Source organism: Dunckerocampus dactyliophorus, chromosome 11 (assembly GCF_027744805.1).
Source record: "Dunckerocampus dactyliophorus isolate RoL2022-P2 chromosome 11, RoL_Ddac_1.1, whole genome shotgun sequence".
NCBI lineage: Eukaryota > Metazoa > Chordata > Actinopteri > Syngnathiformes > Syngnathidae > Dunckerocampus > Dunckerocampus dactyliophorus.
Window position 1 is genome coordinate 1,753,493 of NC_072829.1, and position 25,056 is coordinate 1,778,548.

The 25,056-nt window shown below is 44.1% G+C and overlaps 1 protein-coding gene across 5 annotated transcripts in view; it reads left to right on the top strand.

Annotated features, from left to right (window-relative positions):
- macrod1 (mono-ADP ribosylhydrolase 1) overlaps window positions 1-25,056 on the top strand; it is a 178,248-nt gene that overhangs the window by 117,254 nt on the left and 35,938 nt on the right. For 3 of the 5 annotated variants that reach the window (XM_054791178.1, XM_054791179.1, XM_054791176.1), the window contains exons 4-5: window positions 1,386-1,415; window positions 21,732-21,848. In XM_054791178.1, the coding sequence (XP_054647153.1) occupies window positions 1,386-1,415; window positions 21,732-21,848 (147 nt within the window). The remainder of the gene's footprint in view (window positions 1-1,385; window positions 1,416-21,731; window positions 21,849-25,056) is intronic. The other 2 variants (XM_054791180.1, XM_054791177.1) reach the window with 2 other exon arrangements.

Genomic DNA, 25,056 nt, shown 5'->3' on the forward strand with positions numbered 1-25,056 from the left:
TGCATTGGCCTGCTTGGGAAAAAGCACGACTTGCTGACTGTTATTGCAGCCATTGTTAGCTTCTTGTTATTCAGACAAAAAGCCACAGTATGCTTGTTGGCAAACTGAAGAGTATTGTTTGCCGATTGCTTCCTTGGAAGGTGTTTATGTTTCCTTCGGAGTGTACACCCAGCGTGACTTTATTCTTCTTATTATTAGCTTTGCAGGCAGTGGAGCCGCTTGCTCATATTACGCAGTGCTGCTCAGCACTCGCTGATGGGACGAGGAGCCTGCTGCTTCTTATTAGCTGCTGAACGCCACCTGCAACGCCAGGTGATTCAGTTGCTAGGGTGTAACACGACAGCATAATCACGCTTCGTTTTAAGGTCGCGCTTTGGTTCATCTGCAGAACAGTAAGGGAGCAAAATGCAAAACTGCTTGGCTTCTTTGTAAGCATCTTCAATGATTTTTTGCATGCAAACTGATAGCAGGTGATTCTCCAATGAATTACGCGGCTTCACTCTATCACGCTTTTTCAAAAACGTGATAGAGTGTGAAAAAGCGTTCGCCCCCTTCCTGATCTCTTATTTGCATGTTTGTCAAACTTAACATTTCAGATCATCAAACAAATGTAAATATTAGTCAATGACAACACAACTGAACACAAAATGCACTTTTTAAATGAAACTTTTTATTATTCAGGGAAAAAAAACATCCAAACCTGCATGATGATAACAAATAGAGATCATAAGAGTTGAATTTAAGAGCTGATGTCCAGCGACTTCCATGCTTTTCTTGATAATAACCAAAGTCAGTGAAGTTCCTACATGAATAGCTCTAGCACTGCACTGCCAAACAATGTACCTCTTATGAGCTGTTTTTGTTGTCATTGTTACATTTGCCCAAATGAAGGTATGAAAAAGAACAAGGAACTGAGGAAACAAGGGAGGTCTAATCATGGTTTCCATGACTGTAAACATCTGAATCTTGGCATTCATGCTTTGTTCACCAAGAAATTGAGGAAAACAGCGTCTCTCGCAATGATCTGCTCTTTTATTTGGATCAAGACCGAAATTCCTCTGAAAGATGAATGGAAGCCCATTATTAGTTTTTGTACTTTAACGTTAGAACTAGCTTGAATGCACAAAGGAAATGGTCAGGCAATCTTGTTTCATGTGTCACAACGAGATTGGCGTTTGAATGATGTGTTCTCTGATGCCATTCCTACTTCAAGATCCAAGTCCCAGTCATTGTTACTATTGGGCACTTGATCAAACACCTGAGAGCAAGTTTGCTTGATTCAAGCAAAAGACGCACGGATCTAAGGAGACTGCTGCCATTATTTTGATGACTGGACTCGTGTGCGATGATTGATGCTAATTCATTCATCTTCGCTCTTGTTTCAGCCAACCAGACTCTGCTCGGAGGAGGTGGAGGTAAGTCCCAGCCTGTCTAAGCTTTGGTTTCAAGTGCACGATGGGCTTAGTAGTCATTTAAAAATGGTCACCTTTTCATCGTCGGATGCATCACAGTTGACCACTTGCTGATGTTTGGTGGCAGTTTGCTCTTTCCATGTCTGTCTTTTCCCGCTCGAGGGTGCGTGCAGTCGATAGTCATTAATGGGTGTGGAGTGTTGAGCTTATAAGCAGCCGTTTTTCAGTGTATTGTCGACTCAGTGCTTTGCGACGTGCGCGTGATGTCGGGCGTCCCCGGTTAATCGATACTTGTAATAAATCTCTTCTACTAATGCTGCACTCTCCACAAATATGCAAATTCCAAGTGACCCAATCACTTCAACTTTCCTGTCAAAGTGTGTTCACTGTCGCCATGGTGACCTACCTACCTCGTTGTGCAGCGACACACGGGCATGCATGAATGCAGGCTTGTTAGGAGTGCGCTGGCATTCATCGGCAGATTTCTGTGTACCGAGTTCCATTAAGTGAGGGATGCATGAAGAACGCATTAAGTGAGGGACAGGAAGTGTAACGGCCTCTCCGGCCATCACCAAGCGCTCTGGGGGCGAGGCAGGTGAAGAGTCTTGCCCAAGCAGTTGAACATAGCTAAGTTTCAGGAAAATATCAGCTCCCAACTACAAAAGGGTGACAACCAGCTTTTTGTCAAAAGATACATTTCAAGCATAACTTTCACTTTGACACAAATATTTTTTGCTTTTGTGACATCTCAGATATCTCAACAACTATTCAAGATTGAAGAGTTTTATTGTCATGTGCACAGCAAAACAGGCGGTTCTGCTACGCAATGAAATTCTTGTTCTGTTCATTCTCCCAAGAAGAGAAAGAAAAACACAAGAAAAACACAAGAAAATGAATAAGAACATCATAAACAGAAATACCAATAACTTAAGCAACAACAACAAAAGAGACATGAATACAAACAAACAAATAAATAAACAAATAAGTGAATAAATAAATAAATAAACAAATGAATAAATAAATAAATAAAGTGCTATGAGTGTGTGAGTGCTTCGTTGAGAAGCCTGATGGCCTGTGGGTAACTATACCAACATAAACAACACAAAAGGGTTGTTTTACATCAAAATAACAGTTTATGTACAAATATAACACCATCAAGTACTTACAATTTTCACTTTTGGAACTGAACCATGCGTGTGCACGCGTGTGCGCATGCGCGTGTGCACGCGCTAAATTTCCCTACAGTGCGTAACCTTGTGCACGCTACACTCCTCCACACGCTCTCACTTCCTCCTTCCTGTCATGTGTGTTTTTGCTGCCCACACGATCCCTGACGAGATCTTACCAAATGCACTTCTGCCACCTTGTGGCCATTTTTATGGCTTGAAATTGCTCTGAAGTGGAATGCATTAGTGGGGAGTTGCGTCATCACCTCAGGACTCGAGCAGCAGCTGTTGACACAAAAGCTCAGCAGTGTTGTCCCCTTACCTTGATACCGAGCTAGGTACCATGTTAACAGTGATAATGGTGTAGCGCTACACACCTAGCGCCTGTGCATTTGCATGCCTCCAAAGATGCAGCGTGTTTGTCTGAAGCATGAAGTGTTCATGTCTACCGTATATCCTCACACATAAAGCACTCACGGATACACACCAAGCAGCCCGGAGCCATCAAAATGAACAAGTCTCTTTGGTAGTTCACACATAGAGTACATGCGCATCGATGCGCTCCAGCGGGTGTCGTTTGATGTTGTCCTCAAAGTCCCTGATGGGTCTACAAAGACAGATGCTTTCTAGAGGTCGAGCACACACACACACACACACACACACACACACACGGACACGTTCACCAGCACATTCATTTGCACCCTGTGAATTCATTAAACTTGTTTATGTTCTTCGCTCTGGGTTAGTTACTGTAGCGGTTAGGTGCTTTTAAATTGAACCGCTGCATCTGTTTTAATTTGGCTCCTGAATCCCTCAACCGCAGCATCCACGCGTGTCATTCAGCCTAAAATGTGATTTATATCATCAGTTAGCGCATTTATTTCACCCTCTCTCTTTCCACCTCCTGTCCTCAGGGCATTGCTAAGGCAGACAGAGCTGGAGGTAGGTGTTAATTAGGCAGCGGGGGGGCGGCTGGAGCACAAAAAGAAAGCTGGGAGGGGGATGACGACAAAGCAAAGAAGGTCCAATAGCGCTTGGGAGGCAGCCACGGGGGATTGCACAAGCAGCGTCATGTCATAAAAAGTAATAACAAATGCTTGGTGAACATCCTCACTGACGACCAAACGCGTGCATTCATTCAGCCTGAGCGTGTTTTTCATCAAAAGTTGAGACAACAAAAGCTTCTTTTCTCTCAAGGGTAGCTGGTCAACAGCCATTCACATCAAACACACACCTGCCTGCACTGTTTTGACACTGCGGCCGAGAGGAGGGCTCGGCATCGTCTGAACATCAACGGCAAACTCAAGGGCAGGAAATGAACCATTTTTTATGCCCACCGGGTGCGCTGGCTCATTTATTCACCAGATTATCTCTCTTTTCAGTGTTTCACCAGTGGGTTTCTTTCCGAAGGACAGGACGGGACAAAACCGCAAAAACTCTAACATTTAACTATGATTAAAATATTTGAAATCAGGATTAAAAAAAGACTTTTGACTAACGAGATACATTTCCAACTTAGTTTTTTTGCCTGATTTTTTTGTTCTCTGGGGAGTGACCTACCTCAGTGTTTTCATGTTAGATGTTAGCATGCTTACATTTTCCATGTTAGCATTTTATTCTGGTATTAACTTATTTAGACATTTAGTGCTATCATGTTAGATTATTTGCTATTTGCAAATGTTTAAACTTACGTAGACACTGTGTTTTGATGTGTTCAGTGTTAGCATGCTAATGTTGTTGGCATTGTTAGTATGCTAACATTAGCATGTCAGCATTCAAGCCACTTTAATAAGTATAAACATACATGATGATGAAACGTTATTATGTTATGTGTTAGCATGCTAACACCTAGCATGTTAGCATTGCTAGCATGTTAACATTAGCATGTTAGCTTTTTTGCTATTTTCAAAGGTATAAACTTACATAGACAGTGTTTTCATTTTAGGTGTTAGCATGCTAACAGTTAGCATGTTAGCATTGCTACAGTGCTCAAATTAGCATGTTAGGTTTTTTGCTATTTTCATAGACATAAACTTAGACACTTGGTGTTTTCTTTTTATGTGATAGGATGGTTAGCACAGTTAGCATGTTACCATTGCTAGCATGTTGTTACTCTACATAAACACTTAGCACTATTATAGTAGGTGTTCGAACAGTTAGCATGCTGGCTACAACATTTCAGTCCAGCATCCGCTCGTCAGGCTTTGGGCGTGAGATTCAACAGCGAGTGCAGCGTCAGCATCGCCATCATTAACACGCAATTTCTACCAAAATTGTACATTTCTAGTTATTCAGAATTTCATCTTTTAGAAAAGACAGCAATGGTAGCAGTCTTGGAAACATGAATATTTTTCCATATTTGAGTTTCCATTTTACATACTTTTCCAGCCTTGGAAATTTTCAAAAATCAAATTCCCTGCCTTCCATGCTTGTGCAGGAACCCAACGTGTCCAACGTGTCCCAAGTCTTCCCGGAGGCCTCCTACTGGTCAGACGTGCCCTGAACACCTCCCCAGGGAGGCGTCCGGGAGGCATCCTGACCAGATGCCTGAGCCACCTCAGACAAGCAGTGGTTCTACTGCGAGTCTCTCCTGGATGACAGAACTTCTCACCTTACCTCTCAGGGAGAGCCCAGCCACCCTACGGAGAAAACTCATTTTGGCTGCTTGTACCTGCCTTGTGTTTGTATTTTCGTTCATTTAGCCATTTTTATGCTTGAAAATGCTTAATGTAGGCCAAGAATATGTCAGATTTGATGAAATATGCGCATAGTTCAAGTAATAATAGGCTGGAGTCAAGCACTTCACAGCAGTCATTTATGAGTTGTCTCTTTAGAAAAAGTGGCTGGCGAGGAACGACTGTGCTTGTTTTTAACATAACAGCGTGAGAAGCGAGTGTTTGGTGTTGAACGTCGCACTCCTGTGCTGATACGCATTCACCCAGACCCTGTCAACTGGGTCCCCCCGTTTTGCAGCCCATATCGGCAATGTGAAAGGAGCTGTGATGTGTTTGATAGATGCTGCTGTTTTGGGTAGCAACAGAGTTCAAATGCTCAGGGCTTAGTGTTCATGACACCAAAGCACATGTTAGTCTTGTTATTTCCGTCCTGCAATGGCTGTGTTTTAGGTGTGTGGAAGAGGCGGAGCAAGTGACCGTCCCACCCAGAGGTTCCCAATCAGTACAACGCATTCCCTCTTATTATGCTCCTGTTTCGAACGTGCAAAAGTCTTACATTTCTTCTGCTTTTATGCTCCATAGTAGGCATAGTGCTGGTGGCTAATGCAGTGCTAATTCCTATCTGACTTGTTATGATGCGCTAGCTAGGCTATTGTAGCGTACCAAAATAAATCCAAAGGCTCATATTTGATGGCAGCGTCAATACGAGCCTTAGGATAATAATATAGCTTTTCATGCCAAATTGCTTCGAGACTTTCATCCTCAGCTCTGTGCACGATGCAAAGAGCAAGCTGATAGCTGTCAGCGGCTGTCACTGCCAGTAAAACATATCAAACGCCTCACAACACAGTATCCGTCAACGGTACCATCGTTGTGAATATGTCACTTTCTTTGCCTGCGTTCATAGCTGCGCTTGCACCAGGTTGCCCATGTCACCTGGAAGTGTTCTGGACCTGAATAGCTGGCAAAACATGGGGTGCCGTCACTGGACTTTCTGTCCTATCTTGCAGTCCATCTGTCAGTTTCAGGAAGTAAATCCAAATTTTTGGACTAGATCTATTGTAGGAATCTTAGAATAGTAGTATGGGGTTTCATTCCAGGGCTAAACAAGCAGCGATGGCTGCTCACTGGTCTTTTATTTTGCAGCTGTCCGTGTTACTTACTGGCAGTCCAAACAACTTGTGGCTAGGCCTGTGGCTAGGCCTTTTGCTGGACGATAATTGTCCTACAAATTATTGCCGATAAATGATATTATAAACGATATTATTGTCAACATTATTTTGAGACCGTTTTTCCACGAATGCAAGGATATTATATGGCATAATAATGCAAGTACACCGTATCAAAAGCAAGAAACTTGAATTTAATATTGCAATTGGAACGTTAAGAGCTTTTAAATAAAATAAATTAAACAACATAATACATGGAAAAATAAAACTGTGAAAATAAAATGTACTTTCAATCTCTTTTTAGCTGAAATTGCACTTAAATAAAAATCATAACCAAAAACAAACAGACCCTGTCTCTATTAAGAAAGAAAACGCCCCAATAAAAACCACACAGAAGAATAAATAAAATGGTGAATCAAGTTTTTGTAAACAAAGTTGCACTTGAACCAATCATGAACGTTGGGTTTTGTTCCTTAGCAGGAAGGCTTGACGTCGAGCCAACACTCTGTGAGCGTGCGCCATCTTTCTCAGTTGTGTTTATGTTTGCTTTGCCCACCAAACGCCTCAGGAAGCACTTTTTCCCCCCAGTTGGGAAAACTGGACAGGATGGTCGTGTTGGTGGTGTGCATGCAAGTTGGTCGTGTTCCTCTTCTTTGTCCGAAATATTGTCCCACTGGGGCATTCGCCTCGGAAACCGTCGCTTTTGTGCCGTCCGTCATATTTGCATTTTCTCACTTGCAGGCTGCAGAACTCTGGCTAGCGCCCACGGGCACAACGAGATTGAACGACTGACAGGGGGGTTCACTCACCCCGTTCCTTCCGCTGAACCCCCCCCCCCGGTGCTGAGACAGATGCACGAGTGAACCCTGTTGTCATCCAGTTTGGTGGAGACGGAGGAGGAAAACAATTTGTCAATTTATCGAGGCGGGCAAAATGATCGAGTTTGTTTTTATTGATCGTATGATTAATTGACTTATTGATTATCGTGGCAGGCCTACTCGTGGCACATTTTTGTTTGTGTGTTATAACATGCGGTAGTTACCACTGTTGTTATTATTGTGTGATTGTTGTGAATTTGTCACTTTCTTGGCTTTGCTGTGAGTTCATGGCTCCTATTTCTTAATTTATCGATTTATTCATGGGTTTACTGACCAAATGCAGGTGCTATCGTATCGCGTCTTATTGGAGTGAGGAGTTTATTTGCTGTGGATGGAGCACCTGGGCATGGATGGCTGTGGTGCGTTGAGAGCCCATCAGGAAAAAACACTTTCAACCTGGGAACAATTTCAGACTGAGAAAATTATTATTTTTTAAAAATGAATATGAATATATTCTCAACATGAAATATCTTTTTTTTTCCGAGGAACATCAACCGCCATCCTTAGCTGAATTGCTGTGACTGCAGCAGTTTCAATTATAGTTGATATTAAACCATGTGGGCTCAGCATTACTTTTACGAAACCTTTAAAGCGCCACAAGGCATACTTACGTCCCGTGTAAAAGTTTATTGTGCCAACAGGAAGGCGTACGTTGGCTTTGTCTGCAATCAGCTTTCTGGGCTGGTGGCGACCGGGAGTATTACTCGGTGGGAATTGCTGTTACTACTCGTCTTTTTTTGTTTTTCCTTCTGGACACGGAACATCATTTCAGCTTTATTTTCATGAACATCTTAGATGATGTCGTGGTCCACCATGACTTGTTCTTTTTCAGTTCTGCTGCTCCTCTAAAGCGAATATTACGGCACGGCTTCAGCTTGCACACGCTCACCCGCTAATGCAGCTATGAAGTCTGTTTTTTGTGCGACTGAACAGCACCAATGTTTCTGGGGCAAGTATTCTCACTGTCCCTCTTTGAAGTTTATATTTTGCTTCATCTTCGAGGTCACTGGATGTGGATTTGTATCTCAGGGATGTGTGCTGCATTGAAATGATTTCCTCAGGTTGTGCAACTTTGAGTAAATAACGTTGCAGCCAGAAGGTCAGCCTGCTATCAGCACCTCAGGAAGCAGCTTACCTGTTTGCTAAATGCAATGAATCAGTCGCTGGCAGGGGCGTAGCGGTGCGGCATAGTCACTGTTCCAAAACATAAAAGTGCTTAGCTTTCATGATTTTTAAAATGAAACATGAAAAAATAATGATGTAAAGGAATCTATGGTGTTCCCAAACAGGGAAACGTTTTCAAGCTCCGGCTCCTGGGCACTCTCGCTTGGCATGACTCCCGCTAGCCAAAGGCGAGGCTCGGTGACCTCCAGTCAGGGGAGGCACAAACGAATCAAGATAACAAAATAAATGTTAATATTTGTCCAATGAACTGTATTTTAATTGGGGTGCATTATTGGGCCGATATGAGGGATTTATGATGTCATGCCGATGAATCAGATAACATTAAAAATAGCTTCATGACCTGATCATTTACAAAAATGCTCCATTCGGGCGAGCCAATCAAGCGCTCCTTTTTTCGCCTGCCTGTGACGTCAACGGCCTGTCGTAACTTCCCCTGAGCTCTCTTTTAAAGAAACATTCACTTTTTTGCGTGTTAGTTGTACCAAATGCTCCGCTACGTGGGGGGAAACCCTACGAAGCACACAAGAAACCTTATCAGCCACCTGGAACACCAGCACCGCGGCGTTTGAAAAGTGCAAAACGTTTGTCAGAAACCTCCGTGGCATCACACCAGCTGCTCGGAGAGCGTGCCCGAATACAGCGCACCTTGCTGGGCCACACCAGGTGGCTCCTCCCGCTCTTTATTCCGTAGCGGCACACCGGCTGCTCGGAGCATGTGTCCGAACATGGTGCACTTTGCTGGGCCGCCCTCCTCGCTATACTCGCCTGATAGTAGCGATGCGGTAGCAGTAAAGCCAGGATATTTCATTAGGACTAATCAGCAGGTACACTTGGTCCAATCCTCGTTTGTTGCGGTCCTTCTTGCCTCCAGGTGTGCACAACCTACACTTACATCTACGTTTTGAAAAAGTAAACAGAAAAAGGTTGTCGGTTATCAGTATCATATCGGTCTTGAGAAGCGTACCACGTGGGAACTCAGTACGCATCCGTGCCACACGCAGTGTTCCGTAGCGAAAAATGAAATGATGAATATTACACCCCTCACTGTCACACCCCTAGTCACTGGAAATGATTGTTGTGTATTCACGAGGGATGTCACAAGATCCCGCGAGATTAGAACGTGATTTCTCGTTCCGAAAAAAAAAAACTGTCTTGCGATATTAAATAAGTAAATAAATAAATCATTTATTAATCATCAATCAACGCATCCACCTGACCCAGTTTTCCCATCTGGGGATTCAGAGCCTTCGTCCCAACAGTCAACACTCACTGAGACCTTTGGTCGACAGTGAGTACGTACATTTGTACGTAAATACAAATGGAACAGCGCAAAATTGTGTGCGTTCACAGAAAGTGGTTGCAAATGAAATGATGCTCTTTAATAAAGTTGAAAAGTCAGAATTTCAAGAAATGCTGCAAACGTTAGACAGCACAAATTGCGTGTGAGAAAATACATGTCACAAACGACAATTCCCCAACTTCACAACAGTGAAAATAGACATATTAAAAGGAACTATTGCATTATAATTTATTATATATTACAACTTTAGTGGTTTATTTGCTCTCCACAAACCTCCTGACAACAGTATCGTTTAGTGTCAATTTATGGGACAACACACATTTTAAAATGCACCTGCATTGTTTTGTGACGCAGTTAAATGAAAGTTTGTTTGTCCAGTCATTTTTTATTGGACTATTCTTAAAGTTTATGTTAAAATCTCGTCTCGTCTCGTCTCGTTCTCCTGCACCCAGTCTCGTGACAGCCCTATTTTCACTGTTGCCATCTACCTGCTCAGCACTGAGGGGAAAGTGGACGACCAACAGGTGAAACATTCAGAAAGTGAAGCGACAGCTCTTGTTCACAATTGCTTAGCTGGCAGGACTCCAGTAAATGGACTGGCCTTGAAGCTGAGTGGGTGCGCAACTTTTCATCACGTAACACTTTAAAAAGTGTTGTAGCAATAGTGGATACAATAGCACCTTTCAAGCATGCGCTCATTCATGATATGCTCTTGCTCTAGTGTGGAATTCAAAAAGAAGATGTCCTCTCTCCGTCTTTGAACACGGGAAATCAACATATTGAAAAGCATGAGCGACCGACGATGACGCGTACACACATCTTGTGGTGAGTTGAGTATTTGGACAGTTTTTACGTTTTGGTCTTCATATATCACCGCAATGGATTTGAAGTGTAATAACCAAGATGGAGGAATTTCAAGTACAGTAGTACCTCGCATAACGTCGTGTATCTGGTCACATGCGCAAGTGCCAGCAAGGCAGACAAGTGATTCCGGCGCATGCTTATCAAAATAAAGTGCAGTGAAACATTTTTGGGATACAGTAGTACCTCGCATAACGTAAACCTCCTTTTACGTAAATTCCACTGAACGTAAAGAATTTATATAAAGTTTTTCATCGTATTACAGAAGAAATTCCACATAACGTAAAGATTCAAGTCGGTGCAAGTTCAGAAATTGGATTTGAATAGCTCGCGCGACAGAGAGAGGGAAGCATTTTCCATGATGAACAGAGTACACTTGGTGACGCCTTCTGACGCTTCACGCTCTCATTGGCTGATGATCGGGGCACCGCCTACGCTCGCATCTCATTGGCTGACTTATACAGCGCGTACGTGAGTTTGTGTGAGAGACAGGCTTCTCCCTTCAACCTCCCGTCCTCATCGTAGTCGCCCTTAAACTAGTTGATTGTTTTTGTTTTTCAGTTTTATTCATTTACAGTAATCTTATTTATTACCTTATTTTATATTGGAATGTTACTCTACTATGTTTATGCTAACGTTTTCTTATATTTTCCCACCATATTTGGTGGACTTTGAATATTTTGAAGGCCCAAAGGGGTGAGTTTGGGAAGATCTTGGAACGGATTAGGCTATTTGCATGTATTTTACGCTTCGTATAACATAAAATCCCTTTAACATAAAGGTTCTCAGAACGGGTTATTTACGTTGTAGGGGCGTCTGCTGTATATGTAGGGTTGGGCATCGAGCATCCATGGGAAACGAGGCTAACATTCCAATTCTCCAAGAATCGTTTATTTTTTTAAATTTTGATTCCTGGTTTGGATGACGGACCAGCCTGCCGAGCGGAAAAAAGGCCACATAACGCCAACAAAGAAGAAGCGGCAGGAAGCGTTTGTGTTCATCCATTTCGACCATGAACTGTGTGCGACGGCGCTCAAACGTTTAGCTGAAATTTTGCACAAAAAAAAGAGCGGTCGGCGAAGTGCAACAGTTGCAACGCCACACAATTAAACACCTCCGTATGCGGTGACCAACTCAAACATCCAGCTAACGTACGGCTGTGTGCTTTTTCATAGACAAACGGGCCACGGGCGTACACGTCCATGCCTGTTTGGAGGCAGCAGACGAGGAAAACAGACACACGGCACATGGCAATATATTAAGGCTGGCAAAATGATCCAGTTCATTTTCAGTTATTTATTGTGTGATGAATTCATTATCGTCCCAGGCCAAGTGCCCATGAGACATTTTTTTTTGGAACGAGAAATCTTGTCACGTTTTCGTGTGATCTTGCGACACGAGATCTTGTGATCTTGTGAACTAGCGAACGAGCAAAACTCAAATACGATGGGATTATGTCGTTTACTTACAATGTAGTGTGTACGAAGTGAGAAAATTACTGTATGACTGCATCACACGGGGAAAGGGAGGGGAAAAACTCCCCCTGACTCCTCAATCAAGGAGCGCCCTTGAGCCGGAGACCCCCAGTGAAGCTCAGCTTACCTGGAAGTGATTTTTTTTTTGTGCCGTTTTATCCAGTAAGGGTCTTACTTTCTCGCTGTGAGCTCTCATGAGCTGCAGCTGGAGCTTCAATGGGGATTTAGCATAGCGTCCATGCTGCTGCCGAGGGATCGCGTCATACTCAATTAAGCGCACTGTTAATGCAGTTTTAAGTCTACACATTTAAGTTTAACAACACAGATTTGGCCAAATACTTTATTCAATGAAAAGGGGAAGTTCAGCTTCACTTGTAGTTAATGAGCAATCGCCACTGTTCTTCACTCCTTCGTGGTCCACGAAACTTGTGAGGACTGCATGACCCCTACTGAAGGCTAGCAGGGTGCTCCAGACCATTGTCAATGTCTCTTGAAGATTATGAGATCAGGAGATAGAGGAGTATAATCCCCTGTTGCCGCAACATACGCTCCAATCTCATCCAGCTGTCCATTTTCTATATCGCTTAACCTGTTCAGGGTCATCCCGTCACAACTGACTTGAAGTAAGATGTCAGTTCAAGTCAGCTGACAGTTTAGTCTTCCATTAACCTAACATGCTAGCGCTACACAGGAGGGCTGAAGCCTTCTTGCTGTTCAGTCATTCCATTATCATTCTGACGGAAGTATTGTGTAAGTCCGTGTTTTGCAGGTTTCAAGTAAGTCTCATGTCAAGTCTCAAGTCAAGACAAGACATTTTGAGTCAAGACCAAAGTCGTAGGCTTGAAAATTTCGAGTCCTTACAACTCCTAAGCGCTGTTTAGTGTTTGCCAAATAAAATACCAACCTCATACAAGTGAAATGATCATGTTAGTCATGTTATCAGTGATCACTCTCCAGCAGTCTGCCTCTCACACAAACGTAAGCCACGCCCTCGTTGTTTGTTGGCGGACCCCACCGGACGTTAATGAGGCAGATTCTGTGGGAACATGTGGTGTCCTGTTGGAAGTCCTAATAACGGTCACGCTAGTTGAATATTTGGAATGGGGACACATTTAACTCAACACACTCACTAAAGTCCAAGTCAAGTCCCGAGTCATTGATGTCAAAGTCCAGGTCAATAAGCCTCCACTGGGCTGTGGGCTGTGCTTCCTCCATGGAAGTCTTAAACGTCCCATATTATACTATTTTTTAACTATTTGTCTCAGTGATCGGTTTTGTCCAAAGTCTAGCCTTGATGCTGGAAATCAGACTTTGTGCTTTCAGCAAGCCCGACTGGGAACACGTCATTTTGTGTGTCTGACAAGTCACTTTTTTTTTTTTTCGTTCATGGAACGACCACGTGAAAATATCAGATTTAAACAAAAAAATCTGAATTCGGCATCGCACATGCAGTGTGAACGCAGACGTAGAAGCCACGTCTCTCCAGGAGAAACATCAGGGACAGACTGGTATTCTGCAAAAGATGCAGGTGTTGGCCTCCTGAAGACCATTTTCTCTGATGGATCGTCCTTCTGATTGTTTGTGGCATCCAGAAAAAAGCGCTACCATCAGTCCTGTGTCACGCCAACAGCAAAGCATCCTGCAAGCATCCATGTGCGGGTGTAAGAGAGTGGGCTCGCTCACAATTTTCCTATGAATAAAGAATGACACCAAAACAACCTCCCAAAGCATCTTCTCCCAACCATCCAAGAACAATTCGGTGCCAAATGAAGCCTCGTCCAAAGGGAACTTTCACAACTAAGTGGCTTAGGGAACAACAACACTGAAGCAGGAAAGCAATACTTGCCACTTGTCCTCACCAGGGTCACGGGGGTGTGCTGGAACCTATCCCAGCTGACTTTGGCGAGAGGCAGGGTACGCCCTGGACCGGCCACCAGCCAACTGCAGGGCACGTATAGACAAACAACCATTCACACTCACATTCATACCTGTGGACCATTAGAGTCTCCAGGTGACCGAGCCACAGTACCCGGGGGGAACATGCAAACCCCTCACAGAGAAGCCCAAACGGCGGTACAAAGCCAGATCTTCCAGATCTCCTGACTGTGTGGCCAACATGTTAACCACCAGGCCCGCGTGCTACCAATACTCGTTGTCATTCTCAAAATGTTCTCCACGTCATTTATTTAAATCAGAGATTTTGCCCTCAGCCGGATTAGGAAAAGCTGTTTGGCCAGCGAGAGTGCCCACATTTAGTCATATTCGGGGTGTCCAATGAGATGGGAATGAGCTTTTTTTCAAGTTACACACATTTTCTATCAACCTTGCATCCAAGCAGCCATCACAAGTCACAAATCATTTGACACAAAATAATAGCAACACCCCCCCCCCCCCGTCTCTCGCTCTCTCCCACTGCCTCGGGCACTGACTTGCATTTCCTGGTTGGTAATCTTCTCTTGACTCATTTAACATGCATAAAGCACACAAGGGTTTTATTGGGATAGAGAAAGAATCCACAGGCTCATCTTCAGGCTTTACTACACAAATATATCTCAAGTCAGACTAGCAGCAAATCACCTATTCAGCCCACCTCCTTCGCCCACCCGTCTTGTGCGATGCGGTACATCAGTAATAACCTCCTGATCAAACAGTGTTCGGATGTTCACCAGCCATTAACACACTTGTTCCTGCCTTTTCTATTTGCCCACATCCTACGGGATTTACAAATTACATCTTACTTTTTTTTTACTTATTTTAATTTAGTCAGTGAAAGAATATCTTGTTTCCGTGCTTCTCTCCCGCTTGAATTTATGCACGTTGACATTTCTAATCAAAGGTTTGATACCTGGCGCTGGAAGTGCCTGAGCTCTACTGCACCCTTGACGCTTTCTGTGTGAGGCTTGTCTCTTTGCCTCTACCCCCCCGCCCCCCAAAAAATGAAGCAGAGAGCATGTATTGTGAATGAAGGCAGAGCAGAAGATTGGTTTTGGGGTGCGGGGATGAGAGCTGAAGCAGTGCTTGTCAGTGTCTCAGCCGCATACATAAATTTACCCCGTGACATCGCTGTGTGTGTGTGTGTGTGTGTGTGTGTGTGTGTTCACGTGTGGGTTTAACAAGTTGCGTGTACGTGTGTGTGCGGGTGTGAGCTGCATGCACTTGTATCTACCACCAAGCCCCATCCGAAATGTTGCCTTGGCAACAAGCTGACTGAGGTAAATGAGTGTCCTGGCTCTGCTGAGGGATTGTGGGGAAGCAATATGCCAGCGTTCCGCCCCATTAGTTTGACGGACAGCCTGTTTGGCCTATGAGAGGTCAACTGGCAAGGGCAGCCGTATTAGTATTCCACGGGAGAAAGCTCGGGATTGGTTTTCCTCTAATGTCAATCTACCTGTGTGTTGGCGTGTGTGCAAAGGTGGGAGCTGGGCTTTGCAGAAGCTAATGTTCATCCTGGCGTGTAACATTGCCGTGTGTGTGTGTGTGGTTGTTTGTATGCCCTGCTTGGACGGGTTGCAGGCTCCGTGCCAGCTAAGCATATTGCCAATTATCACCTCTCTGTCCCCCAGTTTCTCCGTCTCCCTCCCGCACTTCCGTCGATACAAAGCCAAAGAGACATGATTGCACCTTAAAGGAAAAGTGTACTTTTTTTTGGAATTTTGCCCATCATCCACAATCCTTATGTGAGGCATGGACTGTGCGTTCTAAAGATAAAAAAAACAGCTAAAAAGAGGCAGCTAAGAATGCACGTAATGGGACGCACCTATTCCACCTGTAAAGCCTTCTCAAAAAACCTCCAAAAAGCGCCAACAGCGCTTCATTTCCATCACGTGAGCTGCATATCAACCAAGCTACGGCGACATTGTTACTATTATTGTTATTAACACTGTTACGCCCAAGAACTACGTTACTGTGACAGTGACACCTCGCCACACCGCACCGGCTAGCTACTAGCCAGCTAGCGACTAGCTTCACTACGCACTTGCTCACAAGGCCTCAGGCCACCAGCCAAAGGTAACGCTACGTATTGGAGCTGCCGCCACTGCTGCTATGTTTTTGTTTTTGAGTTTGGAAAAATGAACGCTAGGTGTAGCGTTCCTTTCTATGTTGCTATGTGAAATCAATGCGCCCAAAATGCTTAAAATGAGCTAAAATGTTATCCCAAATGTACCTGCTAGTACATTCTCACGGCATGGATAGAAAACCTTGTTGGAGCTTTTTAATAGCAGGCTTTCTAGCCGGCATTAATTACCTGCCTCTTTTTAGCTGTTTTTATACATAAGGATTGTGGATGATGGGCAAAATTCTAAAAAAAAAAAATAAATAAAAGGTGTTTAGTGGACTTCCTAAAACACTCCCCAGTCCTTTGCACCCATGGCATTCGTCCTCTCCGGAATATGAATTTCCTTTATGCACACCTGCATTTCATCCCCTTCCAAAGCCCTTTTGTCTCCCTCCAAGCGTGGCTCTCCAGCCCTCCTGTCTTTTGTGTGAGAGGCTCGCCGTTGCCCCATTGTTCATCCGTAATATCCTCATCCCATCTCTGCATCCCTGAAGGACCCAGCATCCGCTGTACAAAAAACCTTGACGTGTTATTTTGTATGCTAATTGAGGCTAAATAATGAATTCTGTTTGTTTTTTTTTGTTGTTGGAATATGGAAATGAGTTCAACGCAGGGCCTAAAAGATTTTTAGCGACTTGTAATGTAAACTGAATTCATGACTAATTCATGACAATGTGTTGATATGTGTTGGCGGCATTAAGTGAAGCCAATTATGGCTGATTGTTAACTAGTTCACCAGCTTCATTTGCATGCAACGCAGACGCAGCGCTATGAACTGACAGGCTGCTTTGACACTGCGGCCATGCTAATTTGGTGAGGGCTGCTGTATCAATAATGACGGATAGTATTTCAAGCCTGATATGACGGTGTGGGAAACACTACTACCTCTTTTCACACGCTTTCCATTCACGGCTGCATCAAGTCGTTGCCTGTCACGATAACACATTTTGCTGGACGATAACGGTCCGATATTATTGCCAACATTATTTTGAGACCATTTTTTAAATGAATGTAATGACAATACAGGGTTTCCCCAGGGATTTTTTGAAGCTGCGGTGCTGTGTCGCTGAGGCACCAATTTAGTTTTGAATATTTAAATTTACTGTCTGTAATAATGTCTCTTCTCATCAGCTTGGAAAACAAACACGCATGCACATGTCAAGATATCCAGGCCGGCAAAATTATCGAGTTGTTTTTTTTAATCTTGCGGTTGATTTATTGATTATCGTGGCGGGCCTCCTGATGACGTTTGAATAATGCTCAACGAAAGAGAAACACCGACTGTCGAAATCAGTAAAAGCCATCCATAAACAATGCAGCATGGATCCATATTTCTGATTTTTTAAAATAATAATTTCAATCCAATCTTCTTGGTGCTTGCCAGTACGATCAGAGAGACTGGGTGAGATGCTTGTGTAGCGCTAACAGCTTGCATTGATGCTGAGAGTCACAGGCCATCCTTGAGCAGCAATGCACCAGCAGCGAGGCCTTCGCCTGAGAAATACCGCCGGGCCTCGCACACATCAATCACTTTGTCGGCTTCCCTTCCACAGCTTGCGAATTCTTTCTTCATATTTGTAAGCGCTCTGAAGTGACGCAGTGTCGCTGTGCTGGAGCATAGCGCTTGCCTTTTTTTTAAGCGTGGTTGTCTAAGGTTAGAAAGCCATGAGAACGCCAGCGCTAGCGCATGCATGGATAGACCAATAGACAATGATGCGTACTGAATGTGTCGTCACCATTTTGGCTGAATTCTGAACACACATCAGGGCCTGCAGCTATTTTTTTATTGACCCGCGGCACATTTTACAAATAGAATTTAACGTCCATCCATCCAGTTTCGATGCCGCTTATCACTAGTGTCACGCAGCTGACTTCGGGCGAGAGGCGGGGTACGCCCTGGACTGGTGGCAGCCAATGGCAGGACGCATGTAAACAACCAACCATTACTCTCACATTCATTCCTGTGGACAATTTAGAGTCTCTAATGAACCTGACATGCATGTTTTTGGAATGTGGCAGGAAACCCGAGAACAAGCGAACTCCACACAGAGAAGCCAAAGCGGAGATTCGAACCCTTATCTTCCACATCTCCTGCCTGTGTGGCCAACATGCTAACCACTCGGCCACCGTGCGGCAACAACACAACAACAAAAGTCCCAAAATTTAAAATGTGTGGATTTTTATGATGAAATGTATCAGGGTTTCCGCTACATGTAATTGATCGTAACAGTGCACCACTACAAAATAAAAGCCGCCACACCTTAAAAATGAGTTGTTTTTTTTTAAACATGAAAGCAATTTTAAGTAATATATTGTATGAATGGATATGTATGCTATAAAGATATATACATATAGATTATTATTTATGCACATATTGACCACAATTACTTTGAAAACCATTTAAAATACAGTAGACGCCCCTACAACGTAAATAATCCGTTCTGAGAACCTTTATGTTAAAGGGATTTTATGTTATACGAAGCGTAAAATACATGTAAATAGCCTAATCCGTTCCAAGATCTTCCCAAACTCACCCCTTTGGGCCTTCAAAATATTCAAAGTCCACCAAATATGGTGGGAAAATATAAGAAAACGTTAGCATAAACATAGTAGAGTAACATTCCAATATAAAATAAGGTAATAAATAAGATTACTGTAAATGAATAAAACTGAAAAACAAAAACAATCAACTAGTTTAAGGGCGACTACGATGAGGACGGGAGGTTGAAGGGAGAAGCCTGTCTCTCACACAAACTCACGTACGCGCTGTATAAGTCAGCCAATGAGATGCGAGCGTAGGCGGTGCCCCGATCATCAGCCAATGAGAGCGTGAAGCGTCAGAAGGCGTCACCAAGTGTACTCTGTTCATCATGGAAAATGCTTCCCTCTCTCTGTCGCGCGAGCTATTCAAATCCAATTTCTGAACTTGCACCGACTTGAATCTTTACGTTATGTGGAATTTCTTCCGTAATACGATGAAAATGTGAACTTTACATAAATTCTTTATGTTCAGTGGAATTTACGTAAAAGGAGGTTTACGTTATGCGAGGTACTACTGTATCCTAAAAATGTTTCACTGCACTTTATTTTGATAAGCATGCGCCGGAATCACTTGTCTGCCTTGCTGGCACTTGCGCATGTGACCAGATACACGACGCCTCTTGTGTTGACTTTCATTTAGTTTTTTATTATCGGGAGAATGAACAATAGCCAGTAAAATGTGTGGTCAATTGAGGACGGCTTGTCACATGCTGAGCCCATCTATGCCAGCGTTTCAATCTCATCCCACTTTCTGGCATTTTTGTTTACATGCCTGGCTGGCAGCATCTAGCTAGCCCACAGCTACAAGTGGCTATTACGTTCATGACATACGTCGATCATCGATCATCATCACAGCTTACGTTTAACGATCGCTTAACAATCTTGCTCTCCTGTAATCATTATAATACTTATGGCTTGTCTTTAAAACACTTAAAACACAGTTTTGCAATGTTCTCGGTTCATGTGCTGCTAGATATTGAAAAAAGTTTAGTTAATAAATAAATAAGTCATAAAAAAAATTGTAATTTCAAAAAAAAAAAAATGCAGCCCACCACCACAGCTTCAAATCATCCTAGGAGAAGCCCCGTGTATTATTCTTTTGAACACATATTGTTTTGGGGGGGTTAAGTCACCGCTGATGGAGCACACTGCTGATGGGGATGTCATACAACTTCATGTCAAAAGAAATCCCAACCATCCCCTGAAATCCACATATGCAGGGGTGAGAGGTCACATGTCACATGGCCTGCAGATGTTCTTCCACCAGACACTTAACTTTCTTTTGAGCCGCTCTTCGACTGGATGACAGATGTCACTTAATGTGGGATTTTGCAGCGTTTGCCGCCACACATGCTGCATGTGTTCATCCTGTGAGTGATGTATCCCAGCGGGCCTGCAGTCAAAAGGCGCTGTCGTTGGAAAAGGTCCATCCGCGCACGCACACACACACACACCGACAACATGAGCGTGTGTGTTTTGCCACCCAGCTCAGCAGGACACGGCACAACACGTCCCACAACAGTGCGACACGGCGTGCAATACGCCAATTAAGCACTATACGGTTTTGATGACCCCAGACCACCTGCTGAGCCTCCGCCACCGCAACAGCTGGTCTGAGCACAGCACACGTGGCGATGAGACACGCTGGCAGAGCTGCGACGTGTGGGTGGAAGTTAAAATACAAAGAAAGTAAATGAGTCTGACTTTGTATTCGGAGAACGTTTTGGGTGTGTCTGGGCTCGTTATCGTTGGCCCAGTTTCCCAAGGGAGGGGACCAATGTCACAGTGCACGTTTCCTCTCAATGAACCCCAGCTTCCCAGTGAGGGCAGCACTCATGCAGCCAGACCATGGCCATGACTGCCGGCAAGACACAATCATCTTGCTACTCACGACGTTGCCAGCTATTGACACAATAATGACTGCGTGTTGACTCATTTCCAGTGACTTTATGTCGCTTTACAAACTGTACACTGACTACTCTAACGTATATCGTATATCGTATATCGTGTATCGTATATCGTATAACGTATATCGTATATCGTGTATCGTGTATCGTAACGTATAAGCATAGTCACGTCCCTTGAGAAGATCTACTAAAAACGGTGGCTGAAATGTGAGCTACTGCAAGTGTGAAATATGCTCCCGTTTTTGTTTGACTGCTTGGGTTCTGGATTCTTGTTTGACTTTTCTGACCATATTTTTGCTGAAAGATTAAGTCAAATTTGGCAGACCTTAGAGTTCTGGGGGTCAACCAAAGCTAAACTTTGGACTATTTCCCACCAGTGTGAACATGACCCCTGCGCCTAAGGCTAGGACGTCAAAACTGCTTTTACACCGTATCAAAATATGCAGGTCTTGTCAAATGCTTTGACAGCGTGTCCACCAAAAACAGCAGTCGTCGTATGTGGGAATGGGCAGCGGCTGAGTCCTGGCCGCCCCGAAGCTCCGCCACTGGTCACGGGAATATTGACCTACTGCGCACGATTAAGCATCAGCATTGACAAAATGTTCGTTCCTGCAATTTTTCAACTGGTCTTAAGATTTGGATCAGGAGTGTATAAAAAATAAAAAATAAAAAAATTCTCTCTGTCGTTGCCCTCCTTGAAATGAACACGCTCATGTTCTTCCTTCCTGCTGCGGATCAAAGATGGACACACACATTCCTGAATGTTATGTAGATTTATGAAAATGTCATTACCACAGACTAATTGAGCAAAAAGTCAAAGTCAGCCGAGTCGTTAATCACACATTAAATTGAGCAATTAACCAAGGCAGCAGCCCTAAATCCATCACGTACAGAGATCCAGATGCTTTTGCTCTTTAAAAAGCAAAGGGGAGGATTAGAGGGTGAAGGTGAACACCTGCAAAAGGGAGTAAACTTCACATCATCCAGAGCCGTGCAGCGCAGCAGCCGACTGGCAGCCGCCACAGTCCACTAAAAGTCTCGGCCGCAGGCGATTCATACAAGTCAGCTAACCCAGCCCTCAATCTCCTTGTCTGTGCCCCTCCAGTGGATGGAGCGATCCACCGTGGCGCAGGGCCGCTGTTAATGAAAGAGTGCGCCTCCCTCCATGGCTGCCACACCGGACAAGCAAAGGTCACGTGCGGCTACGGCCTCCCTGCCAAGTGTGAGTACAAAGTGTGTGTTTGCATGCATGCGTGCGTGTGTGTGTGTGTGTGTGTGTGTGTGTGTGGACATCCAGCTAGCTTGTAAGTGTTGGGAATGTGTTTTCTAGTGGGGTCGTTCCATGCGGTGGCATTCCCACTGATAAATAAAGGTCACACGGCTTTATGAATAAAATAGAAAGCAGAGGGAAGCAGAGCTGTTTCCTTGTCACATAAATCATGCAGACGTCTGAACATCAACATCAGCATCCAGGTATCTGCAGGAATAGAAATAATAATAATAATAATAATAATATCGCTGGCTGCCTTCCCCTTTGAAAACGCCAGGATTGAGTGGCACCGTGTGACCAACATCCGTTTAGGCATCAACTGGAGCAGTTTAACGCAATGCTTGATGTCACTCCAGTAAGTCCTGGGGAAACAAATGGACGCAAACATGCTGTATGTTTTAAGGCTAAACGGGCCAGTTAGTATCTGTGTAACGCATGCATTTCTGCTACTACAAGTCCCATAATGCAAGCTTGCGTGTTGTCATGTAGCTTGTTTGAGACGTAGATGATAACAGTACGCCATCAACGCCGCTCAGCACGTACCTCCGTTTTCAGGTCACGGTTTGGTTCGTTTTTGGTGCAGTACGGGAACAAAATGCAAAACATAAAACTGCTCAGCTTTGAAGTAAACAGCTTTGCTGATTTTTAAAATGAAATATTAAAAAAAAAAACTGCAAAGTGCTAGCAGGTAATTGTCCAAAAAATGAATAATGTAATATTTTAATTTAAAAAATAAATTAAAAATTCTCACATTAAGAATAATCATTAAAAATATTAAACTGTAATTATTGCCAACAAATGAAAATGTTGCTATTTAAAATGAAAACAGTTGCAATGTTCTGCTGGTTGTAGTGCCTCACGATGGACATGATCTGCTGACCGCTTTCAAGGAACACCACGCCATGAAAAAGTCACGGTTTCAAAACCACTAAGATTGTGTGTCGTACCGCTCCCGTGGTAAAAAGTGGAGGTCCAGCACGGCCACTACGTGGATTGTCACATCCTGTGCTATTTCTCGCAGTCGGGGCTTTGATGTGTTAAAACCACAGGCGTTAGCGTTGAGCGTGTGTGAAGATGTGATTGAAAAGGAGACAGGAGTGAAGGAAAAGTGCTATAAAGCGTTTACTCTGCACTTTAAAGCCTTTAAACTGCCCTTTTTTAGTTTTGCCCATCATCCACAATCCTTTTGTGAAACATGAACACATATTTCTTTCCCTTTTCTGCGCCTTTTAAAGAGAGAAAAACAGTTAGCATGAGGGAGCTAACAATGGACGCAATGGGACACTCTTAAGAGGGTTTTGTGGTTTTCTATCCATGCTGTGATCATGCATTAACAGGTACATTCCTGACAACATGTAATACTTACAGTATTTTGCCATATTTTGATCATTTTAAACATTACCAGAACTTCTTTCCTGGGCGCATTGATTTCACATAGCCCGTAGGAACTGACGGTACATCGGTCAACAACAGCAGCGTAGAAAGAGCGTGTCTGTTTGCTATTACTAATCACGGCAGACTTCATGAGAGCCGCCGCCGCCGATGACAACTACTTTTGGACAAATGAGGATCCTGAACCTTATCTTTTTGAGCCTAAATATACGGAGGATGAGCTGCAGGTTAGCAGACATCCCCTCCCCTCAGGAGGAGCCACCTAATCCAGTTCCACCGGGGGGACCCCAAGGTCAGCTGTGAGACAGCGTGTCCTAGGTCTGCTCCGGGACCTCCCCCTGGCTGGGCATGTCCGGAACACCTCATCAGGGAGGCGTCCAGGAGGCATCCGGACTAGATGCCCGAGCCACCTCGACTGGCTCCTCTCCATGTGAAGGAGCAGCGGCTCTACTCTGAGCTCCTCACCCGATCTCTTAGGGGTGAGTCCAGCCACCATACGGAGGAAACTCATTCCACCAGCTTGTGTCCGTGATCTTGTTCTTTCGGTCACGACCCAAAGCTCATGACCAGAGGTGAGGGTGGGAACGTCGATGGACTGGTCAACTGAGAGCCGTGCCTTCCGGCTTAGCTCGGTTCATGGAGGACGACGAGGATGAATATACGAGGAGGGTACAAAAACGCTACGGCCTAACGGCGCCAGGACAAGCCACGATCAGATGAGTGAAATACGTGTGAGTCACTTATTTTCTTGTGTCCAATCTCGTAAGTTGATCATTAAAATTCAAACGAAATTTTAACTTTAAGTGTTTCAACAAGAGAAATGTGATGAAATGTCAGTGCCTGTCAAGTGTATAAAGTGTATGGTGGGGGGGCTTTACAGCCTTAAAACAAATACAGTACAATCCTTGTACAAAAATATAGTGGGCTACTTCATGGATTTCATTTATTGCGGCTATTTTTGGAAGCTCTCCCCACCGATAAACGAGGGAAGATGTAAAAGAAAGATGTAATGTAAAAGAAAAAAAGGTCAGTTTTCTGCTAATTACAGTGCATGAATTTGCGTGTGCCAGCCAGAGAAATAACGAGAGCAGGCTTGTTAGCGTAACGTGTGTGTGGCGTTCATGTGTTAGTCACGCTCGGTTAGAAGAGTGTTGCTTGTGTTTGTGTGCGAGCAAATAGAGGACGCGTAAAAAGGACGTATGAAAGAGCGTGCTCTCTTATGTTGGTTGACGTGTGAGTGTTTGCGTGCACATGTGCAGCTTGTCACACAGCCTTGCATTCTGCTTGCGCTCCCAGTAGAGTACGATACTGCATTCTCCTCACTTCAGGAGCATGTCAGCGTGCTGACAGCCTCCTGATGGACATGCTCTATGACGACCGGGTCTATACTGTATGCGTGCAAGGGTGGGGAGGTGGTTGTCACCCAGCATGTGGTCCCAAAATCTCTCCCTTCCCCTCCCAGACAAAATACAGAGCCCCAGCAATAATCAGGCATGCGTGTGCTTCAGTGCTTAAACACTCACAACGGGTCTTGATTAGCTCTCAGCGGGAGGAAGAGAGGAAGTAGACAGCAACAACGGAGGTAAAGCAAAGCAGGGATGACAAAGTAGACAGCGTGGAGACTCAGGGCGTAAGTGGCAGCGGTGGAAAAGAGTGGAAGGGGTTGTCATGCAACACCGTTTTTAGCCGTAAAGAGTGTTATTTGGACCCGAAAACATTTCAAAAGTGGCCTTTTTTTCTTTTTTTTGAAAAGCGGGAGGATGTGTGT